At 34.6% G+C, this 23,195-nt stretch overlaps 1 protein-coding gene across 1 annotated transcript in view; it reads left to right on the forward strand.

The window, feature by feature from the left end:
* Positions 1-4,640: 4,640 nt before the first annotated feature.
* LOC138310300 (neuropeptide S receptor-like) overlaps positions 4,641-23,195 on the forward strand; it is an 81,113-nt gene continuing 62,558 nt past the window's right edge. Inside the window, exon 1 of the mRNA XM_069251440.1 lies at positions 4,641-5,808. Within this exon, the coding sequence (XP_069107541.1) occupies positions 5,656-5,808 (153 nt within the window). The 5' untranslated portion in view covers positions 4,641-5,655. The remainder of the gene's footprint in view (positions 5,809-23,195) is intronic.

A 23,195-nucleotide genomic window follows, 5' to 3' on the forward strand; every position in this document is an offset into this window, starting at 1 on the left:
TACAGATCCTTATAACCACTCCGTTCAATATAGGATCTGACAATATCCCATATGGGTCACGTTCGGATGACCTTTTACCACGTGTACTCCAAATCAAATACATGTTTACACATTTCTACGTCAATCGCAAACGCCATTTCGTCCAGGTAAGCATACACATTGAGCATTGTTGTGCCCTTAGGACGAGATGACTACGTACACGAAAATAATTCGGACAGCCTTTTCAAACTAGTTCGTCCCCAGTCAAGATTCTGGCAGTGCCAATTTGATTGGCCATTTCCAAAGGTCATCCTGACGTGACCCCTAATGGGATATTGTCAGATCCTCATTCAAACGTAGTGATAATAAGAATCTGTATTTCAATCAGATTGGGTCCCCAGGTTCACTGCCCCACAACACTAATTATACACTACTACATTGTGTAAACGAATGTGTAGGACATGGTAGCATTACAACCCGGTTAAATAGTCATTTCAAGGATTTGGTAACTTCCCATAAGTAACCTTTGCACCAAATGTACTTCAGATCAAATGCATTTTCTACAGCAATCTGATTAAAATACAAATTCTTTATTATCACTACGTTTGAAGATCTGACCTTTGAAAATTATTTTTCGTGTATGTAGTCATCTCGCCAAAAAAGCACAATGAAGCTAAATGTTTATGTAGAATGGGACGAAATAGTTATCAGTTGACGTAGCAATGTTTAGAAAATTCACATGACCTGAAGTACACTTCATAAAAAGGTCAACCGAACATGACACCTTAAGGGATGTTGTCAGATCCGCTATTGAACGGAGTGGTTATAAGAAGCTGTGTTTTAATTAGGTTGTTTCTACAGCAATTGAAAAACCACGTTGTGTCTCAGTATACATACAAATTAAGATTTCTTATACTCTTTGGGCGAAATGATTATGTACACGAAATAATTCTGACTACAATTTCAAACAAAATTCTCGAAGCAGTTTGATTGATCAATTTCAAACGTCACCAGAACGTTACCCAGGGATGTTATCAGGTATTTTTTCAAATGCAGTAGTAATAAAAATCCGTATTTCATTTAACCAGATTGGCAGAATTTCAAATTTCAAAGTAGTGGTATAAGGATGTCTCACAGGGTGCTCCTTTTCATTCTTGCCACTGTCTTTGTTAATGTAAACATCTTTCGTTATCCACTTATTTTTAAGGAACCTTTTTGTATAGTTGGGTAAAATCGTACGTAAGGTACTCAATACAATAATAGCTACGCCCTGCGTCTGAATCCGATGTAAATCTTACGGAATTATATACATTGTATCTTTATATTGAGATTGATTTCATGATATGATTAACCCTCGTAGGCATCTGCAGTGTTTTTTGACCGAATCTTCAGCCGAACTTCGGCTATTTCCCCTAGCCAATAAATGCCTTATTTTTCAATCTTGAAGTCAAATTTCCCAATAAAAAAATTTCAAATTCAGTGACATTTGTGTTGCTAATTTGTACCAGATTCTCATTCTTAAAAATGTGTAAATATAGTCTACATTGCTTAAACAAATAATTTGGGATTAGAAACAATTTTTATTTCACAAAATGAAAACAAAATCGAAATGAGCACAACTGTGAAGTGTGAGTGTATGAGAAAAGGACATTATAGAATGTTAATACTTTAAACATATATGGCTATGTATTGTTATATAATGTATTGTTATGGGAGTGCACGTAACTACAGTATATATACATAAATTCTACTTTCATAATCAGTTCTATCCTGTGTTTTTATTGGTTCTTTCTAAACTGTATTGTCGTTGGGACGGCTAGCTATAAAGGGACGGTTTTACATCTATTTCTTTAGTCTGGAAAAGCTCCTCGAGCTGGTCAGACTAATTCTTCTCTATTTCCTTCTATCCTGTTGTCTATATGTAGAGCGTGTGTTTGTTTGTTCTCATTAGTAGCTATGTATTAGCTGACCGTTGAGATGGTGTGATGTCCCTGTGTCCTGTGACTTACCTGTAATGTGTCCATGGTGTGTGTGTAAGTTATACAGGCAAAACCATGAGCTGACCTGCCGTGTGTGAGCACTGTACATGTGAACCTTGTTATATTTGTTAATAAAGTCTGTAACTGTATTATTAAATGTGTTGCTAATTTGTCAGTACGGAACTCCAAACAGAACCTGGGTATATGAGGCGGACGTAGGTTCAGTCTTACTACATAACTAGGTCGCTAAGTCACTTTCAGTTCAGATACGTTTTACAGAAATTCAAGAAAAAAAAAAAAAAAAAAAAAAAAACAATAGTTAACTGCTTTTAAGTTATACAACAATATTTCCAGAGTTAACTTACATTATTAGTCATCTAATTATTATTTTTACGACATAAAAAAGGAGTTTTTCTGTGTAAAAACAATCTCTGTTCAAGGTAGGAAGTATCACTTGAGATCTAATAATGGAGTCGGAATCCGGTCTCCGGAATTCAGGAATTTAGAAAAAAATTGATAGAGAAACGAAAAAAAAATATCTTGTGAAATAGCATTGGAAATATTTATTAAATAATTCTAAAGTTTTTGATTTTCAATTTTCTAGTAAGTACAGTACTGTGATAAAAATTTTTTTTTTTTTTTTGGGGGGGGAGGAGACAAGTGGAAATTTATTTTGGGCAATTGGAAGTGAATTATTTGGCTCTACTTGCCCGTGGCAAGTGATTTTGAATATTTTTTACAACCTTAAAATTTTTCCCAATTTCTTCCAAATTCTGAGTTATTTTCTCAATTGAAAAGGCATTGGCTGTTGAAAATAGTAAGTGAAAAACCCACTGATTATTATGATTTTATAAAATAAGTGACCGCTAAATTTTATTTGTGCTGTACGTTTCGATACTCATGAATCAAGAAGAGATCTTAATATGGTGTTCATATTCACCACACCAAAAGTGGACAAAATATTACTGAGAATTGCAATACCTACAATACATAGGGCTTAATTTTACAAACACAAATAAGATTTCAATATAAAGTTTAGGAGTGCTGCCAAAACCCACGATGTTTCATGCCTTCATTGAAGTAGAGCACACGGTCCAAGTTTTGGTCTACCATTCCACTTTACATTTTTTCAGTGATATCATTAAATAAAAGTAACTTCTTTAGATAGATTTTCATCTAAACATACATAATGCATTATAAACAAGAACCATTACAGTACATACATTTTCCTATGATGTAACTGATGTCAACAATCTGATTAAAACACAGATTCTTACAACCACTCCGTTCAATATAGGATCTGACAATACCCCATAAGGGTCACGTCCAGATGACCTTTATACCACGTGTACTTCAGAGCAAATGCAGTTTCTACATCTTACAACATCAATTGACAACGTCTTTTCGCCCCAGCATACATATACATTTAGCTTTGTTGTGCATTTCGGGCGATGTGACTGCATACACGAAAATAATTTAGAAAGCTTTTTCAAACTATTTCGTCCCCAGTCAAGATTCTTGCAGTGCCAATTTGATTGGCCATTTCAAAAGGTCATCTTGACGTGACCCGTAATGGGATGGTCTCAGATCCTCTTATCCAACGTAGTGATAATAAGGATCTATATTTTTATCAGATTGCTTATGTCAATAAAATATCATAATGTATGTCCGTGACTTTGAATGATTTTCACAGCATAATTCATAAAAAATGCTAGTTTTATTGGATTGCTGAAGAGAAAATAAGATGTCGAACTTTCGCACAGTTAAGGCACATTTACCTTTAAGTTGGAATATCCTACTCGAATTGGTGACCTAACTAATTGTTATGATCTAGTAGGCTGCTGAATATATCTCCACCATTAAGACAGACAGGGTGTTATCGCATTGTGATTGAAAGTGATATTTCCATTAGTTTAATGCACCTTAGCATCCCCTAGGTGAGACATATTTAGCTTAGCGGTGGCGGTGACCTGATTTCGTTTATTAATAATTAATGTACACAGACTGATATTTGTGCTTGACACGGACATTTATTTCTATAGTTTGGGTCAAATTAGGGGTAGATAAAAGATAAATAATAGGAAAAAGACTATAAACCTCCAACAAAACTGTTTATAAATACAAGTTGTATTTTCTTTTGAGTATTATCCTTAAACCTACAAGTCTATTAGTTTTTCCTTAAAGCAAATAATCATTTTCTTAATGATGCGTTTTAGACGGCCTTGTCGAAAGGAAATGCAAAGCTCACGATTCCTCTTGTAACTGTAATTATATAAATACAGAGAGAAAGAAATTTTGAACAAAGAATGGCATCTTTTATTGTCAATCATTTTGTAGTGGTTCGGGTTTTACCCTTCAGAAAAAAACTTCAATAATAATTATAAGTTAAGCACTTAGGGAAATAATCCTGGGCCAAAGAAGCGTTTCCCGAGGCGTTTTGGAATTGCAATCCAAATGGGTGAGTAAAGTTGTTTCCCCGCCACGAAAATGCCCCCAATTCTGACTGGTCTGCATCCAATTAGTATCTATCATGAAGCTTCTAATTGAATAAGATTCCCGCCAATTCCTGGTCTTTCACACGATTGCATGTAATGACAAGACATCTTCATAGAGTGCCGCATTTAATACAAGGGGAGAGAAAATAGACTCATGGATGCAATCAGTCCATAGCAGTTCTCCTATTGATTTTATGCTGTTCACGTGCTGATAGTTGTGTATCAAGAGAGAGCACTTCGTCGTTGGATACAACGAACACTGTCACATTACTGATGCGATGTGATTGGAGTGAACCATCCGAAAAAATCAACTCTGCGCCTGGGATAGCTGCAGTTATGAATTGAATTGTGTGTATTACAGAGATGTATGAGGAGTATAATAATGTTTTCTTGCGCTAATTCACGACGCGTGTGTTTAATTAAGGTTTAATACGTTTTCTCATTCTAAGAGTGTTGGATAAATGCCAGATGAACTATTATGGATTTTAAATTTCACGGAGTATAATAACTGCATTATAAATTCAATATTACGCGGGATAGATCTAGTAGAATCAAATTATTTTTTCTCTAATCTGAAGAATAAAATAAGTTGAAATTTATTATTTATAAAATACTTGTAAAATCCGGTATGTCTTGGTCAGAATGCTCGAGTTTGTTCTAGTAACAGGACGCAGTATGGCACTTAGTATCTGTCTGGAAAGCTAATTTCCGGTTGCACCACTAAGTGAATGGCAAATATCTCACGTTTTAGTTTCAATTTAAATGTGAAGTACAAAAACGCAATGTTCTAATGTTCATTGACTCAGTAAGCGGCGCACATTTAATTTCAACGTGTGCAACTAAAAGATTGTGAGAATATTTAATGGTCTTAAGAGTAGTTTTATGAAGTTTCCGAGACGGGATTTGTCAGGTCTTCAAATATAAGCATCAAGTTTGCAGACCCTGACGAAAAGTGACGATATTCGTCATCATGAATTCTGTTTGGTGATTACGTATTCTAAATTGATGCCAGTGTTCGAATACGGGATAAATATTACCGATATAGTTTAAAACAAAGATGTGGCGACAAAATGACAAGTCTCTATCAGTAAGTCTTCTAGAAGTTCCCCACACGAACCTTAAGATTTGTTAACTTTGTCAGGAAAAGCAAGTGATCATTTTGTAAACTGGTGTGCTTCCAAGGAATAAAAACAATCTGAAACATGTTTTCGACAATGGCCAGTCCATTGACATCGTATAACGACCACGAGACGGTTTCTATTTCCTATTTACCAAACACTACTTTATTATGGAACTCTTCACGCCCGGAAAACGGAAGCGAAATAGCACACGCCAGATTCAACTTTTATTGGCAGGTAAGGAATGGTATTTTTTTCCTTTTTTGAAAATTGCTGTTTTGTTTCAGTGCAACTGTTATGGACACCGTATTTTATTCAAATGTGTTGAAATGGTCATTAATTATTGTCTAGATGTCATATCCGAAACAAAGCTTTTCAAAACTCAAAATTTTTTTTTTACTTTCGTTTCTAAATCAAAATAGAAACAATACGGAAAAGCAGCATCATAAAAGGGTAATAAATGAATAATTTGAAATTGAATGTCGCGCTTAGCCATTTGTTATCTTTGTGCAATCAAAGTTGTGAATATTCCGTAATTAAGACACATATTCCAGTATCCAAGAACAAAAGTCTTATCGAACAGATGAAAATAAAAAAAGACAATTCAAGTTTTATATTGTGTATAATTATGTCTATTCTCGTCAGGGTCATTCATTGTATCAAATACAATTGTACACTTAGACCGGACCTTGATGATTTAATTACTGATATATCTAATGCCTTTTCTATAGTCATTATTCAAATTATGAAGTTCACCGTTATCTCTGTCGTACGATATCTTTATAAACAATGCCCCGAGAGTTTAGAAAACATTCCGGATGACCATTTATTTATATATGTAGGAATTTACATATCAGTACTTCTATTACTAATCGACTCACGCCAGGCCTGAGGTAGCCACGTGCACCTGACCGACGTGGTCGATGGACAACGTATTAATCATCGAACAATAGATGTATATGAAACAAAGTGTGATGTTTAGGTCTACGTTAGGGATATGTGTATCTATAACAATTCCTATATATTGACTAGCTCGTGACCCGTGACCTTATGTTGGAACCAACCCAATGGAAAGACAAAAGAGCGTATTGCGTATATACAGTGTAGTTCCATTGTAAAGTAATATAATACCCATCTTACACCAACTGTGTTAGATATGGAGCACCCAACTCCCTCATGCCACATTAATACATGAAGCGTAGTCAAATGACCTAAGGTAAAGTTTTCTACTGTTAATCAAACCAAATATGAAATGAGTCAATATCTTGTAGATCATCGTTAGATTTGCTATATGTCCCATCAGAAGGATGTTTAATATTGTAAATATTCCATTGATCGTCGAGTCCTTGGTGTGCATTTATAAGTTGAAATACTGATTCATTACTTGATAGTATTCTAAACTAAAAATGACGATTTAATCAGAGTTTGTTACTGATATATACATATATTTGGTATGGATTGATAACATATTACATAGGCCATGTAGACTAATATAATCTTTGGGGTGATACAGGAGAATCTCAACTCGAGGGATAATATTCTTAATTGTTAAATACCAGGAGGATGAATGGGGTTTTTCTTACCCTGTATGAGAACGTGCAAATATCTCTTGTATCTTGTATTAACCCTAGAATGAGATAAAAAAATATCTCACACCGATAAAATTGTGGATATTCTCTCCGGAGTATAAAAGTAAAGGATATCTCAACCCGAGGGACAACGAGTCAACCTGAGGCTTCTTAGTCGGTGATCGTAAAAGGTGACCTTATCGTTTTAATTTGTAAATGGTTTTTACCTAACAACTCCCTTCACAAAGGCTCAAATTTGACATTTAACTGGGTGTCCTGACCGAAAAACATTTGCATCTTAGCTTTACATATAAATATACCGCAGTCTACCAAAATTCACCGCACTAACAATACTCACAAATTGCATGCGAAAGTTGATTGAAAGACAATTGCAGCTGCTAAACAGAATCGACCAACTAACCAAGTGTTTTATAGATATTTTGATATTAGGATATATTTGAGCCGAATTTGAAACAATCCTGCGTTTTGTGTTCCCATTTTCTTAAAAATATAATTTAAGCATATTCCAACTGTACTGTATCAAATAAAACTAGAAGGAGTTTGTGCATAGGTAATTATTGAATTAAAAATTAATAAAATACTGTCTTCAAGGGACATGAATATTACACTTCAGTTATCTTAAGCTGTTTTCACTCCACTCATATCGTGAAATTTATTAACTCCATGGTATATCCACTTCCTTGTGTCGATCTAGTCCCACAAGGGTAGCGTGTCCAGTGTTGCTGTGAATTGGTAAATTAAGAATTAATAAAGTGTGTAAACGTTTTCCAGCTGACGGAGTACGAGTAAACCTATCTTCTTCATAAATAATTCCCAATGTCATATGTGCTGATCGATTTCAGCTTCCCAATAGTCAAATGGAATCTAAAACATTTCATTTAAGCATTGTACTAATGAATGTTTTTGTCTAAGTCAAGGTCACTCAGACTTCCGATGTCATATGTGGTAATCAGTTTCAGATTCCCAGTAGTGAAATGGGGATTTAAAAAATTAATTTAAGCATGGTACTAATTAAAACCTATATGTCTAACTCAAGGTCACTCAAAATAACCAAGATAAAACGGGTCAGTCTAAATTGACACAGTCGTAATTTTCGCATACAGTGTGGTTAATTAACAGACAAAAGAGGTGCTGATGTGAAGATTAATTATCCCTTACTACTACCCGCTGGTGTTATTTAACAGACTGTAACAGCAACTCGGCTGCAGTATAATACTGTTTAGTGGAACGGTCACATGAATATCCAAACATCAAAATGACAGCTGTTCTACTTCTCCAGTTATTTACGAATAACATCTCCGAGACTGGATATAATTTATATTTCACAACTTTCTAAAGGATGATTGAATGATTCCATATTATAGTTTCACTAAATTAACTCAAATGCCATTGAAATAAAATGTATTACTTAACATGCAATCGAAGTTATCAAAAGTTAAACCAGCTGAAATAGTTTCGATTACCGTCTTTATAGCTCTTGTCTATAGTTAATCGCATAAGCCAATATACAACATAACATATAAAAGTGGTGAATAATTTTACGCTGCTTTACGTTCAAGGAGTGGGACGACTGGTTCGCCCGTTGTCAGAATAATGTGACCGAGTGGAGTGTGCGTCCACCATTGCAAATGTACAGTCACACCCGCAAATATACATAATAAATTCGTTAAATTATCTGTTATCTGTTCGCCTGAAGCCTTTTTATCATTACAGCTTTCAGGAAAAAGAATATCAATGATATATGTTTCAATTGGCATGAGGCAGCTATTAATTTGGAGACATACTGCAGTCTCCCAAAACACACACACGCACTTCACTTACACAAAACAGTTCATACACGGGAGGCCATCTTTAAATGACACTGTAATCAGGACCTTCATCTACTTAACCAACTGTAATTCGCAGATTTGTTTTTTTCCTTTTCCTGAATTTAGATTATGACATGTTGTTTTTTTCCTTTTCCTGAATTTAGATTATGACATGAAAGTGCAAGCAAAAAGAAGTAACCTTTTTCACTTACTATATGTTACCTGGCAACAAGAATGATATAGTTTAAAGTCTGAAAATATACTCATCAAATCATTTGCTGAACTCATTTCCTATAGGTGAACTCTCAACAGAAATTAATGTTTAAAGGTTGCAGATACAAAATGTAATATTGTCAAATTATCTGTCCTTTGAAGTCATTATGTGTTGATTCCTTTAAAAATCGAAAAATCGAGTTGAGTCCCCCTTGATATCAATTTAACATTGATTATAAATATTTATTCATAAATTGTTCAGCGACATACTTCAGAAATATAGCACTTTAATACGGCAAGAGTTTCGCTATATAAGACGGCACAGCACCAATATACCGCAGTCTCCCAAGACACGCACCTCTCACTTCATACACGAAGACCACTGTATACATGGGAGGCCGTCCTTACATTACCCTGGCTATTAATATGACGTAATTATAATAAAACAAAAATACAAACTGTTAACGCAGCTATTATTCTCACAATATACGTTATGATGTTAACGTCCTACGAAAAGTCCTCGGTATCAGTGGATGATGTGATGTTGAAATAAATATCGTAACTTCAGTAGAGTGTGTAGGAGCTAGCCAGCCTAGAGGACCTCATTATCCCCATATCTGTCTTAAATAACAGCATTATATGGTAGTGTGCTAGAAACAAGACACTCATTAGCTCATACAGCATTGTCGCCAGTCAGATTCTCATTTTTTCTTGCGGTTTTGAGAAGACGTATTGGAGGTTTCGGAAGGTTGTTATCATGTTTAAACTCTTTTCTATGTTCTCCGTGAACTCTTATCATTGCCATGGGCTACTCCTTATAAAGATCAGGCCTCGTGTGTCTTTCCAAATGATTTCTAAAAAATAAAGACGAAGAACTTTTCTTAGTTTCTTCTGAGAGCAATAAGAACAAATAATTACCACTTTTCTAAGAGAAAGTCAAATAAAACAACATACTCCGATTCTGACTTGTGGTTGGTGAGAGACTTGGTTCTGACAGCAACTCAGTTACTGGTGACCTGATGAATTACCAAGTCAAACAACTATGTTTGGAACTTTAAGACGTTTGTTTGTTTGATTAATTAACACGAATATTCTGCAGTCCCCCAAAACATCCATCCTACACTTCACACACGCTACAAACCGCATGCATTATATATAAAATTAGAGACTGTCTTACATGACCCTGTTTACAATTACATAACAATTACTTTTATAAAATAGGAAGTTAATTTAGTTAATGAATTCTTTTATATAGGAATGGTATTTTGGTGCATTTATGGATCTAAAGCATCATATGTATACATTCATATTCACACATTAGACGAATTTTAAAAAGAAATGCTTGTGTAAAAATAAAAATAAATTAAATAAAATTGTATCCAACCATTCGAGTCAAAGAGTTAACATGTACTGAAGGATACGTGTATAAACTTTGTTGTTTAAAGTCTAAAAGTGTATCTATCACGAAAAGAACAACACCACGAATGGTCAATGCATGCAAATCGCGAAATTAAACACTCGCGAAAATATCCACGTATACAGTATCTCACTGACGTTGTGTTAGGCATGGTACATATGGAGTGACAGGGAATACGACCGCTCTATCCCTTCATTTAAATAGAATGATCTTGTTATGCCTATAATATTATGTGCATTGCCACGAATTTAGAAATAATTGTTAAAATTTAGCATATGCTAACGACCAGGAAGAAATATTCCATCTGGTCTTCAGGCTAAATAACGGCTAAGTTTCCGGCTAGAACGTTCATTCAATGTATTTAGAAATTTAATGAAATACAATAGCTTCCTAGTCGAAATCATACTGTTTTACACAGAGCTTTCCAAAAAACACAAATAACTTTTTAAATATGTAAAGTGTATTTTACTTGAAAGACGTTGCATACTTCAATGTGGCGGCAGATGCTTTTAAAGCCTATTAGACATCATCAAAAGTTTGTTCTGTACATTTTTATGCAGTTATGTAATGCTTAATGTTGTCGTGATTTCAATCAACGTATGACATCAGATTGCTTCTTAATAGATATACTCATTAAGTATTTATCCAATTATGATAAAACTAATTCAGTTAATTGTGAAAATAATTACCTTTAAACCGTTCCACTGAAAAAGAAAACGTTGAATGTTTACTGATAATGTTGCACGAATGAACATACGCAGATAAATTATTTCAAACAAAGATATTTAATAATAGTGATGTAATACATGTTAGTAACAGTGTGAGTGTGGAAGCAAGGTTGATACTATTAGGTATAACATTATAGTGGCACAAACTTTTCCTATGCCTGTTGTACAAGTCGACTAATTTTAGGATCTTATTTACTTTTTAAAAGTAACTTTCTTCTTCACTATTCAACTTCGGTTGAGCGCTCGCCCCTGTGAGGTCGGCTCTAGGTTCTGTCCCATTGCGAGACACACCATAGTCTATGAAAGTGGTAGTTTCTACTCCTATAAAGGAAATTTGACAACTGGTTTGCCCGTTGTTAGTCTAATGTAACGGGTTGTGTTGTGCTTAAGTAGGATATAGTAATATTAAAAGGGCCAGATTTCCTTTATTTGAAGAAAACACAACGCGATTATACTGCGATGTCTCACGAAACACGCACTTCACAAACACAACACACCACATACATGGAATGCCGTACTTAAATGTAGAACGTTTATTATATTAAATATTTCATTATATTACATTAAAAAAGGTCACCCTGTACATGTCAGTTCAAGTGCTACATTAACTGGAAACGACATTTCGTCAAAGCACACATAATCATGTAGATATGTTTTGCTCTTTGGGCGAGATGACTTCATACACAAAAATTATTTTAACATATATTGTAAACTATTTCACCCCCTTCAAGATATCTGATTGGACAATTTGAAAGTTCACCAGAACATGACCCCTAATGGCCATGGGATGTTGTCCGATCCTCTATAGTATATTGAAATTAAGGTTACGCATTTCTAATACTCTTTTTGTATACACGTACCTTAAAAGGAAGTAATCAATCGTTATTTGAATATGATGGGTTTTAGATATGGACTACAACATATATCATATTGAATAAATAGAAATCATGCAAAAATTTGGAGATGTTTTTAATCAGTAAACAATTTCAATATTCAAGGTTATACTATTTGATGATGGTTGCAATCATTTTCTAATTTGATGGAATTAATCTTTAGACATTTCGGGCTGTTGTCGATGTTTCTATAAAAGAAAATGGATCAGATCAATCAAATGAGAAACAAAAGTTTGCTTTAAGGTATGGTAACCACATGGTTCTTTGTTTCTTTTATATTGAAGTTGTATGGTCTATAACTTTCGCTCTTTTTGTCGTAGTGAAAACTGTTAAAAAGCGTTATACCCATTTTTCTCAGTCTGTCTGAGGTTTAAACTTTCTAATTTTACCACTTTTTTTGAAGTTGCAACACTGGAAGAACACTGGAAGTATTTTTAATTATAAAAGTAAAAAAAAATATCTTTTTAACGTGTACACGTGAAAAATAGGCTCGAAAGATGCCGAATCATTCTGAAATCTTCCGATCATCGTCGCGACAATCTTTGAAGGAACACGATAGTTGCGAAACCAAGTGAAAATGTCAAAAAAATCAAAAACAAAACCTGTGGTCGACCTCAGCAGACTGGTTCTACAAAGAAAATTATGCTCGCACATTACAATATTTGACACACACAATATTTTACGGCAATGACAATGAATGTTTGAATTAGATGGTTCAAATACTCACTCTGTGGACATACATGTATATACCTGCATTATTTACTCATATTAGCCAGAGGGAAAACGTAAACAAACACATGTGCGCTTACGATAGTTACATGGCTCACCACGTGCAGGTCGTGTCGACGTCAGTCACGTGATGCGATGCGGAGTTCCGACAACACACGAAGATACTGAACATGGCGGTGATTGAAGGCGCTTTATTCAAAGCGAGGAATATATGATCCCTAGATTTCGGCTTTCTTATAGGCCGACATATACTTATGGGGAACTAAGTCATCAAGTTCAAATTGTCCATGTTCAGATATCAAATGTTTAAGCGCCATATCGATCGTTACAGTGAAATTCGCAGGAAATGTTACTTTAACCTAAATAAAGGATGTTTTCATTCTATTTTCGGATCATCACAAACTGCTGTTTCATTGCATTTTATCCCACTTCATAAAAGTGATACGTGTTGTAGAGCCAGATTTCGAAGTACTTTTAAACTTTCAAAATTATGTTCCTCCGTAAAATACTCGAAATGCAATTTATACAATGTTAAACAAAAATAAATACAAAAAATCCATTTTTTTCTCTATTTGTTGATATATCTTTATTAGCAAACCTCCGAAATTTTATTCAATATTCTTCAATCAAACCACGTGTCAGTCGATGATTAGGATTCACGCCAATATCTGACTTTTAATGGATGTGTAAGAGCTATTTTTACCAGCCCCCCTTTCCGTCCTCATGTAATTCATATAAATGATTTCAGCGGTCACTACCGTCAGTGATAATTTATATAAATGTCGCTACGACTGGCATACATGAGGACAGAATTGATTTCTTAAAGCTGATGTTGGCATGAAACTTAATTCGGTCAAAATCAATTAGTATTTAGATTCATATCTAAAAAACACACTATTCTATGATGGTAGCATTACATATTACAGTTTGAATGTATACACTTTTGACATATTACGTAAATTCATATGTTCAAACAGTCCGTGACGGTAGCATTAAGTATTACACTGTAAAGCCTATAAAGATATATACATTTGACATTATACTTTTACATTTAACGCTTTTGTTTGTTCAAGGGATGCAATTTAAAAACAGAAACAAACCATACAATGTTTTAATTGGGGAAAAGACGTAAGCGCTCTAAACCTTAATTATTGTTACCGATTTTAGAGAGAGCAGTAAGAGAGTATCCTTCAAACTTATAAAGAATGGCTCTTTTTGGTTTTTAGGACTTAAGAAGTACAAGTATATTGCCACTCAGTGTATATTTTTTTTATATTGGACTGATTAAGGGTAACTGAAATAGTTTTATATCACATAATTTTTAAAATCTGCAACGAGTCATCACCTCACTTTGTTAATATGGAAGTTATTTATCGTTAATATGATAAAAAAAACCTGTAACACCCCATTACAATCTTTTGGTTTGGTTGATTTGTGTAACGTTCTATTAACAGTCGCGGTCATTTAAGGATACCGATTTGTATGATGAGGAAAAAGAGGAAAGCCGGAGGATCCAGTGAAAAACCACCGTCCCGTAAGTGGAGCGCTTTATTAAAATCCCATACAGCATCAATTTGGTATCTTTCAAATATAATGATATAAAAACAAATTCATGAACATTTTTTTAACCTATGGTTTTTACATGCGACTCTTAATTTCCCAAAATTTTGGTCCAGGCACAATATCAGAAATGTTGATCATTAATGTTCATACCTAATTAATTTCAAAAAACCAGAACTTAACCATAGAGAGAATATAGTACACACGACGTAACGTATGCTTTATGATATTCTGATATTCTAGGTGATATTCTGAATTCAGGCTATATATATATATGCTTCCGACCGGATAACAACCCGAAAGGACAACGTCAATTCATCCAAGTTGTATCAATTTCCTGTATTTGGGACGCATCCTGCCGGCCGGCATGAAACCGTGTAAACGGGAGCGTAATAAGCGTTGGGGAGAAAAAAAAGCTATTGTTGTAAAATATTGACAGAAAACCTATATTTCCAATTAACACTCTTCCCTATGGTTTCATTCCTTACTTATATATGCACATATAAAATGTGTTAGAAAGCAACAGTGTCCATTTTCCCCATCCCATTTTGTCTAAATATCACCGTTTGTGACATATTAACCTAGCTATCCTTCGCATAACTAGGTCATGTGTAAAGCTTCCATGGTAACGAGAAAACCCGCCTTGAGCATATGGTTGAACAACCTGGAAACAAGTTAACATATCACGATTTATTTGAAATTCATTTTTGTTATGCTATTACTAATTTGTAAACTTTCCAAAAAGAAGATTCCAACCAAATCGATAACCGCACCTTTGTATTTCTCACGTACATTGTCAGTACAATATGACCGGGTGAGGTAATTTGTGGTTATTGGCAAGAGGTCTACTTGTACAAAGAGACCCAACTTGAACACTACAGTTTCCCAAAACATGCATCACGTTGCAAATATGGTAGACGTCCTTAAACGACTGTTAGTAGGATGAACATTTTTAAAATATCGCATATATCAGAACTTGGTCTTTTCCATCTGCTGTAGGTCCGGCTTACTTAGTGCCCATTCTAGGACGAACATTCAGACGGATTTTGTTTTGACATTTCGTCTATGCATGCATGTATTGTGTTGTGTGGACGAAATTACTACACACACAATGATGGATCCGACATCTCTTGCAAACCATTTCGTTCCCGTCATTAATTCAATATTGTCTTCAAACACTGCCTATCCCATATGCCAAACCTATCCTTGTTTCTTGTATGTGATCATACAAATAAAACATAACACAAAAGTGAATTATTGTCATCATTCTTAGCTCAAGGACCAAGGTGAGCTTATGCCATACCGTTGCGTCCGTCAACAATCTACCTTTCTCCATAACCGCTGGTCGGTATTCAACAAAATTTGACTGGTAGTATCCTTATGGGTTACTGACTGAAAATTGTACAAATGATGGGGCTGACCCCCAGGGCCTGAGGGGCGGGACCAAAAGGGGTATTTTTGCTATTTCCATATAAACGACTTCTCTGCAACTGAACATTGGATGCAACCAATAATGAAATGGTAGCATCGCTATAGGGTTTGGATTCAAAATTGTACAAATGATTGGGGTGATCCCCAGGGGCCTGAGGTGCTAGGTCAAAAGGAGTCAATTGGGATATTTCAATATAAATGACTTCTTCTCTGCAACTGAGCATGGGAGATCTAGAGTGCTCATAATGCAATGATAGCATCCTTATAGGGTGGGGATTCAAAATTGTACAATTAATGGGGCTGACCCCCCGGGGCCTGAGGGGTGGGGTCAATTTGACAATTTTCATATAAATGACTTCTTCTCTCTTGGGAGAGCACTCATATTGCAATGGTAGCATCCTTCTAGGATGGGAATTCCAAATTGTACGAATGATGGGGCTGAATCCTCGGGGGTGAGGGGCGAGGTCAAAGGGGGTCAATAGAATTATTTCCATTTAAAAAGACTTCTTCTAAGAAACTAGGTATGGGAGAGCACTCATAATGCAATGGTATAGTTTAAAAATTGTAAAAATTAAACGGTTGACCCCCGGAGAATTAGGCGCGGGGCCAAAAGGTTTGTTCGTTTGAGTTTTACGGCCCATCGACAACTAAGGTCATTTAGGGCCAAGGGGGGTTAATTAGGCTACTACTTTCAGATAAATTACTTCCTCTCTTAAACTGTGTATTGGATAGCATATTCGTATGGTATCTTTAGCATCATTGTATGGTTGGGATTCAAAATTAAACAAATCGTGGGATCAATTTTGCTATTTTAAAAGTTTTTGTGTGTTTTTTTTAATCACAAATTATTAATTACAGAATTTTTCAAAAAAAAAAAAAAAAAAAAAAAAAAAAATCAGTTGAGAGATACAGGCCTTCTGGGCCTCTTGTTCTTAACAATTCGGTTGATGCGATAATGAATAATGTGTAGTAAAAATTCCGGTGTTCGTCACCGATGTGTAGCCTGTACAGTGTACCACAACACATGGTTTGTCACGCATGACGGAGCTTAAGTATGGATAAATCCAATACTTTTACAAATGTATATTGTATATTAATTTTTTTTAAACAAGAAAAAATGAAAGTCTCTAGACTTAGTATATGCGCGTTGCTCCTTTTCCTGTGTCAGATATATCGAATAATAATTATACCAATGAATGAAGTTAATGAGCATTAATGATACCCTCGCCATTGGCTAATTATTATACATCGTGTTAAAATTAATGAAGAGAAATTAATCATTACTCGCCGTTATATTAGATACCGATGGGAATTCATATCATTTATTTTGTATGATGATAATGGCATTTGTTACCTCGTAGTAATTTGTAGAATTCCCATTTATCACAATTTGTTCATATTGTAACATTGATTTGTTATGATATATAAACCAACTTCTGGCGGAAGTGGATTGATATATTACCCGCCTAGTACGAGAAGTTTATTAATAATATATAAGTATCGTTAACTGGTTGTAAACGGGAATAGTATGGTTGGATTTAGACTTCATGTCTTGTCAACCGTCAATGTGGTAGAAGTAAGGGACATGGGTGTACACGGAGAAAATCAGCGTAATGGGCAGGAGGCATTGCTCTGTTCTAATGTTATTTAAAGCCCACTACCTACCCGGAGCAAAACATAAAGGTGTCTTACACATTATAACATCAGAAAATATATACTGATTGTCTACGATGAGGTTACAACTCCAAACATATGCAATATTTCCTGTGTAATATATGATAACAGTTATTCACTATTTTGCCGTCTGAGGAAGTGATATTATCAATCTCGTTTTACATTCCAATTTGAAAACAATAGAAATAAAAGACGTTTCGGAGAGGTAGTGGGCCTTTAAGCATAGGTAGGTGATTGCATATTTATATCGCCAATGCATATATTGGGAAATGCCAAAATGATATATGTCAACATTTTTTTTTTCATTTGAACGTTCTGTGAAACTAATGCAATGCCCTGAATTTTATAATTTATGTAGGGAATGATATTAATGATTGTTTACGATTTTTATTGTTAAGAGAATTGCTCGACTAATAACCTTTCGAAAGCTTTATGAGATAAAACCTGAGCTACTCGCTAAGTAAAGTGAAAACACGAAAATGATTTGTTCACAATATCAAAGTTTGTTCAATCATTACGATCATTCACAGTGAGTTTGCCTTCTACAATGCAGGTTAGAAAAACGTTTACGCTATGACATATACCCGGTTGTGGTTGGTAATTCAGGCCCCACCTCCACTCCACCCGGCCAGTTGCGAATTTGTTCACAGCATTTGGTGAAATCCTGATTTTGTTTTTGTATTTTATCATAGAACAATTAACATTGCTGTAATGTTACACAATCATTCAAATGATAATTAAAGAAAAAAAAGTAACGTTTTTCATGACAATAACATTTTCGTCATGTTTATCAAGCTTATAATAAGCAAATATTGCAGCGATTAGTTTTAACAATACTTAAAGTTGAATCAAACTTATCCTCGTTTTGCCGTCGCACAAAATATCAATACTGAAGAGCCAAAGGTGCCGATAGTCGTCGTGGCGTAATTGTCAAGGAGATGCGCCTGATGTGAAATCAATGACAAGGGTTCATTAACAGTGTCTGCATGAGTGGAAGTATAACACTTAATGAAAGTTACAAGGTCTGCTGAGGTCTTCACAAATTACCGTTGACTCGCTCTTTGTCTAAACGCTGGTTAGTTGTGCAATATGATAGGCGCCAATTGGTATTTTACATCCCTTGTATATTTGGAGAGGAATCAGCACAAAGTTATTCCGTCTCACCCGTTCTGTCTGATTTAATTTGGAGTTTTATTCATATTTTTACTTTTTTAATTTACCTTCCATATTTTCATTATTTTCTTTAGTAATCACAAATAATAAAGCCGTTTTGATGTCATACCAGTTCCACTATGCAAGAAACAACACGAACATACCACAGTCTCCGAAAACACACACCTCGCACTACACACATGCTACACACTGCAACACACTACACACTGCAACACACTGCAACACACTACACACTGCAAACAAACGCTTTTTCTCATACACTTATAATCTTAATAATTTGTATAACCGTATCATTGTATTCATTTCTATTTTCAGGAGAGTTTCTTTAATGTATCATTCAGTAGTTTACGTGATCTGGATATCATCAGCGATAAAACTCCAGATTTTCACCATATCGAGTCATCAGTGTATCCGCGAGCGATTCCCTTTTCCAGAAAACTTCCACATTCTCCTGGTTCCATACCAGCATATTTCGTGTGGAATCTATTTTCTCTGTTTCAATCTCGATTTGTAGTTTGATGATAAAGATTCTATTTGAGTATTTATCTTCTGTAACTCTTGGCATCAGGCCAGGTGTATTATTACATCCACTTGTGTTAATTTCAGCTAACACGATCACACGATAGCATTAACTGTATCTGTATTTACCATCAATCACCTTAACTGTGACTGTCAGTATAATTAATATCTCATTATTACAAATCTCGGTTATCTTTACCAATATCGGCCTTCTAATAACACTTGTTATCTTCCATCTGCGATAGAAAATTCATCAAGTACATTTAACTTTTTTGATGTTTTATTTTATTTAAACGGTGTATAGTGTTCATTTAAGCCATCAAAATTTGTATCAGTTATTTAATGGCAGAGTCTACGGACCTTGACTAACATAATGCTTTCTTTAAATTTATTTAATTGGATTTGATATTTCTAACATTTTCTATTTGGTAACAGCTGCTTTATTATTTCATTAAGAAATGCTCTGTATGCACGTGTTGCTTATGGCTGTTGGCAGATTAGTTGATTGAGCCCAGCGTGTATATTATATGGTGCGTTTGAGAATGTCTATGTTTTGGAAGGCTGTAGTATGTTCCACATTGTACAGTGTCTTTTTAATAGTATATTTCCTTTCTGTACGCATTACACTTAGCATGCTGCCAAAGACCCCGATCAACACATCCAACACTGTCACATTATAATTTTATTTAATGCATGATTGGTTCATGAGAAAGTGTCCCTTACAAATTATCTACGAAAGTAAGACTAGTGAAATAAATACATATATCCATTAGCCACTCGATGCTGTTTCTCTAAAAATAAAACGTACCGCCAAATATAATTTGCTTGGTCATAAAATGGTTCTGCCCAAAATGGACACGACAGTATGATGCTTTGTATGAAATGTCTATCAGTGGATATCTTCCATAACCAACATTGCTCAGTAGACTGTGACAACTTAATCTCGCTCTGTCATAGGGAATTGATTTTTCCCACGTCTAGGTACTTTGACATATATTTGATAGAAAATATCCTTCCGTCCATATTATGAAAATAACATTATACCCTTTTAGAATTTGATGGTAAAAATCATAGAGAATTTTTTTCTGCGGAGATGGATTCTCTTTTATTATCTCACAAACCATTTAATATTTTGCGATGCATTTAGCATTACTCATGCGATTCGTTTATCCGAACGGGGGGCAAGGAAATGCATATTTTCACAATTTTCGGAACTCCTCGATATTTAAAAATTTTGAAACGCCTCTAGTACGCACTGCTTTGACTGCCTCTAAGATAAAAAAAATAAAACAGCCAGTGTCTTTGTTAACTATAACAATTAAGTTAAATGAATATTGAAAGGTGGGATATTGCCTGACTCGAAGCAGGAAAGAAATAATTCGAAGGAAATTAAGTCACCATATAACGAGAAAGAAATAATTCGAAGGAAATTAAGTCACCATATAACGAGATATAATACAGGGGAAAACGTTATTAGTCGGATGTTGTTATGACATTTGTTATTGAATATAACAATTCGATTAGTTATATAGCATTTACAAGAAACTTAGCTTCGGTTGGTTATAAGTTTAGTGTTCATATGGCATTTGATCGGAATTTTTACCATATATTTGTAATTTTTTATATTACAATATTACAAAGAATTAGTTCACATTTCAAAGATGTGAAGCAACGTAAAGATTAGTTCTGAATTAGCTACATATAACTTTTGGGTAAAGGTTGATAAAAGTTCCTAAGAAACTGCAGCATAACTGTAAAGTGCTTGGCGCCATTTCTAAACGTACTGTATCAAAGGCAACCGGAAAGAAAATCACGTGATGATTTTTTGCTTCCTTTAATGGAAGTTTCATTCATTCAGACATCGCTCTCACGCCATCACTTAGGGAGCTGTCTCGTTTGTCCGCTAAATTCATTGCAAATGCTCGGCTACAGCTGCCAATTTTGCGTTCCACTGCCTGCCACTAACGTTTGGATTATTTAGCAGGCGGTTTACGCTTTGGCGTTCCTGTCCGAGAAAAAGAGACGTATTTATGAAACAAGACTTGACTTATATTTTTCTTTTTCAATTCTTTTTATTCCTCATATTCCTCAAACACGCAATGCCATGGAGATGTATTATAAAGATAGGCATATAAATTGTACAAATATGGTATACATTTAAAATAATAAGATATATAAAATCCGAAACTATAAGTGTTACCTAAGTGCCAAAGTACCTACATGGGTATCTTTATTGTTTTAAGTTATAAAATATATAAAGAAAAAATAATTTTACTCTAATTATATTTAAAAAAGATACAATAATTGTACTTATTTATGACATGTTTCATCTATTTAAGCTATATAGCGAAATCACTACATGTGGTCGACAGCATTAACGTTTATTTTCACAACTCAAAAGTTTGCACATTTTAACTAAAAATAGTTTCAATTTTTTATGATCTGACTGAAAAGGGTATATTTGATTCAACCATTTCTCAATATTTTGTTGATTAAATTCTCGGAATCATAGGAATGTCCCTGCAAACCGTGAAACTATCTCCGCTATACGATATTTAAATTTACCAATAAACGAAAATTGGTGTGATACCCGCATTCTCTGCCTTTGATTATAGATGAGTGGAAGTAATTATACATACATTTCATGCTATTAAAACGAAAAAAAAGTATTTATATCAGTGACTGAACTACTCAATTTTGTGTTTTCGTACTGCTCCCAACAGGACGAAATGTATGTATCATGGGTATGATTGTTGAATTGATAATATTGCGCTTATAATAAGTCCATGACACTGTCTCATCAGAAGAGGTAGTATAGTGTAGTATAATGAAATAGAACATAAAAACAAATTATGTAAATGATTTTACGTGTAAGTATTTTAGCGTTTATCGTTTAGTGCGCTTAAAATGCTGAGTTAAAATATGATTGCAGAAATTCATATATATACATTATTCTTACCTGTAACATATTGAATCTGGGCTAAAACTTAATTGCAGCATTTACAGTTTTGCCATTAGTATTGGACAAGATATACAAGATATGTACTTCTATTTTCTTAATATTAAACCAATCTTTATCTTACGATTCAAAATCAGCATTAGATTACATGGTGGAACCGAGACCAATCGGTTTGACACCGAATACGTAAATGTCAAAAATTAAATCATAAAGTGCTATAGGAAGATACTTTGGTATCTCAACCGTACAAGCCCGCTCACATAGACAACACAGTCGTCCGTCCTGAAATGACCCTAGCTTTCAATATGATGTTAATCAATATCAAACTAAACAAAGCCAAGCTAAGAAGGACATAACCCAAAAACGAATTAAGCTATTTTGGTATAGACTTGTTATTGTAGGTGATGCCATATTTACAGAAGAAAGTAACGGAATTGTTTAATGTTTCCGGAATCAGGGCGATCCGTCACCTTTTTCATTATCATTAGATCAGTCCCAAGGCATTGTGTTTGACAGGCATCCTCACAGACAACGGATCGCGTGGGTCCGTATCGGCTTTTCATCATGATGATATATAGTCCTTTGTTGACGAAGAGCCATATTGGTATGTTGTTTCAACAACAAAGGGGGGGGGGATCACTTATACGGATACATTTACGTCTTCAGGAAGATTTCTTAGTTTTAGTTTATTCATTAATATGTCACTCTTCATTCTGATTTAAAACCTGATAAACGACTGAGGTCGTATTTGTTTGGCTTCTTATGTTTATGACATGTATCTGATTTAGACAACTATGCTTTATCTGTGTGTCCCGTCCCATGTGACGACTGCCAGAACTTTGTTACAGAAGCATACCTACAAATGCACTTGGAAGAAATCGCATCAGGACATCGGCAAAAGTCATCTCAATCATTTGTCGTTCGGCGTTGA

Source organism: Argopecten irradians, chromosome 16 (genome assembly GCF_041381155.1).
Source record: "Argopecten irradians isolate NY chromosome 16, Ai_NY, whole genome shotgun sequence".
NCBI classification, from domain to species: domain Eukaryota; kingdom Metazoa; phylum Mollusca; class Bivalvia; order Pectinida; family Pectinidae; genus Argopecten; species Argopecten irradians.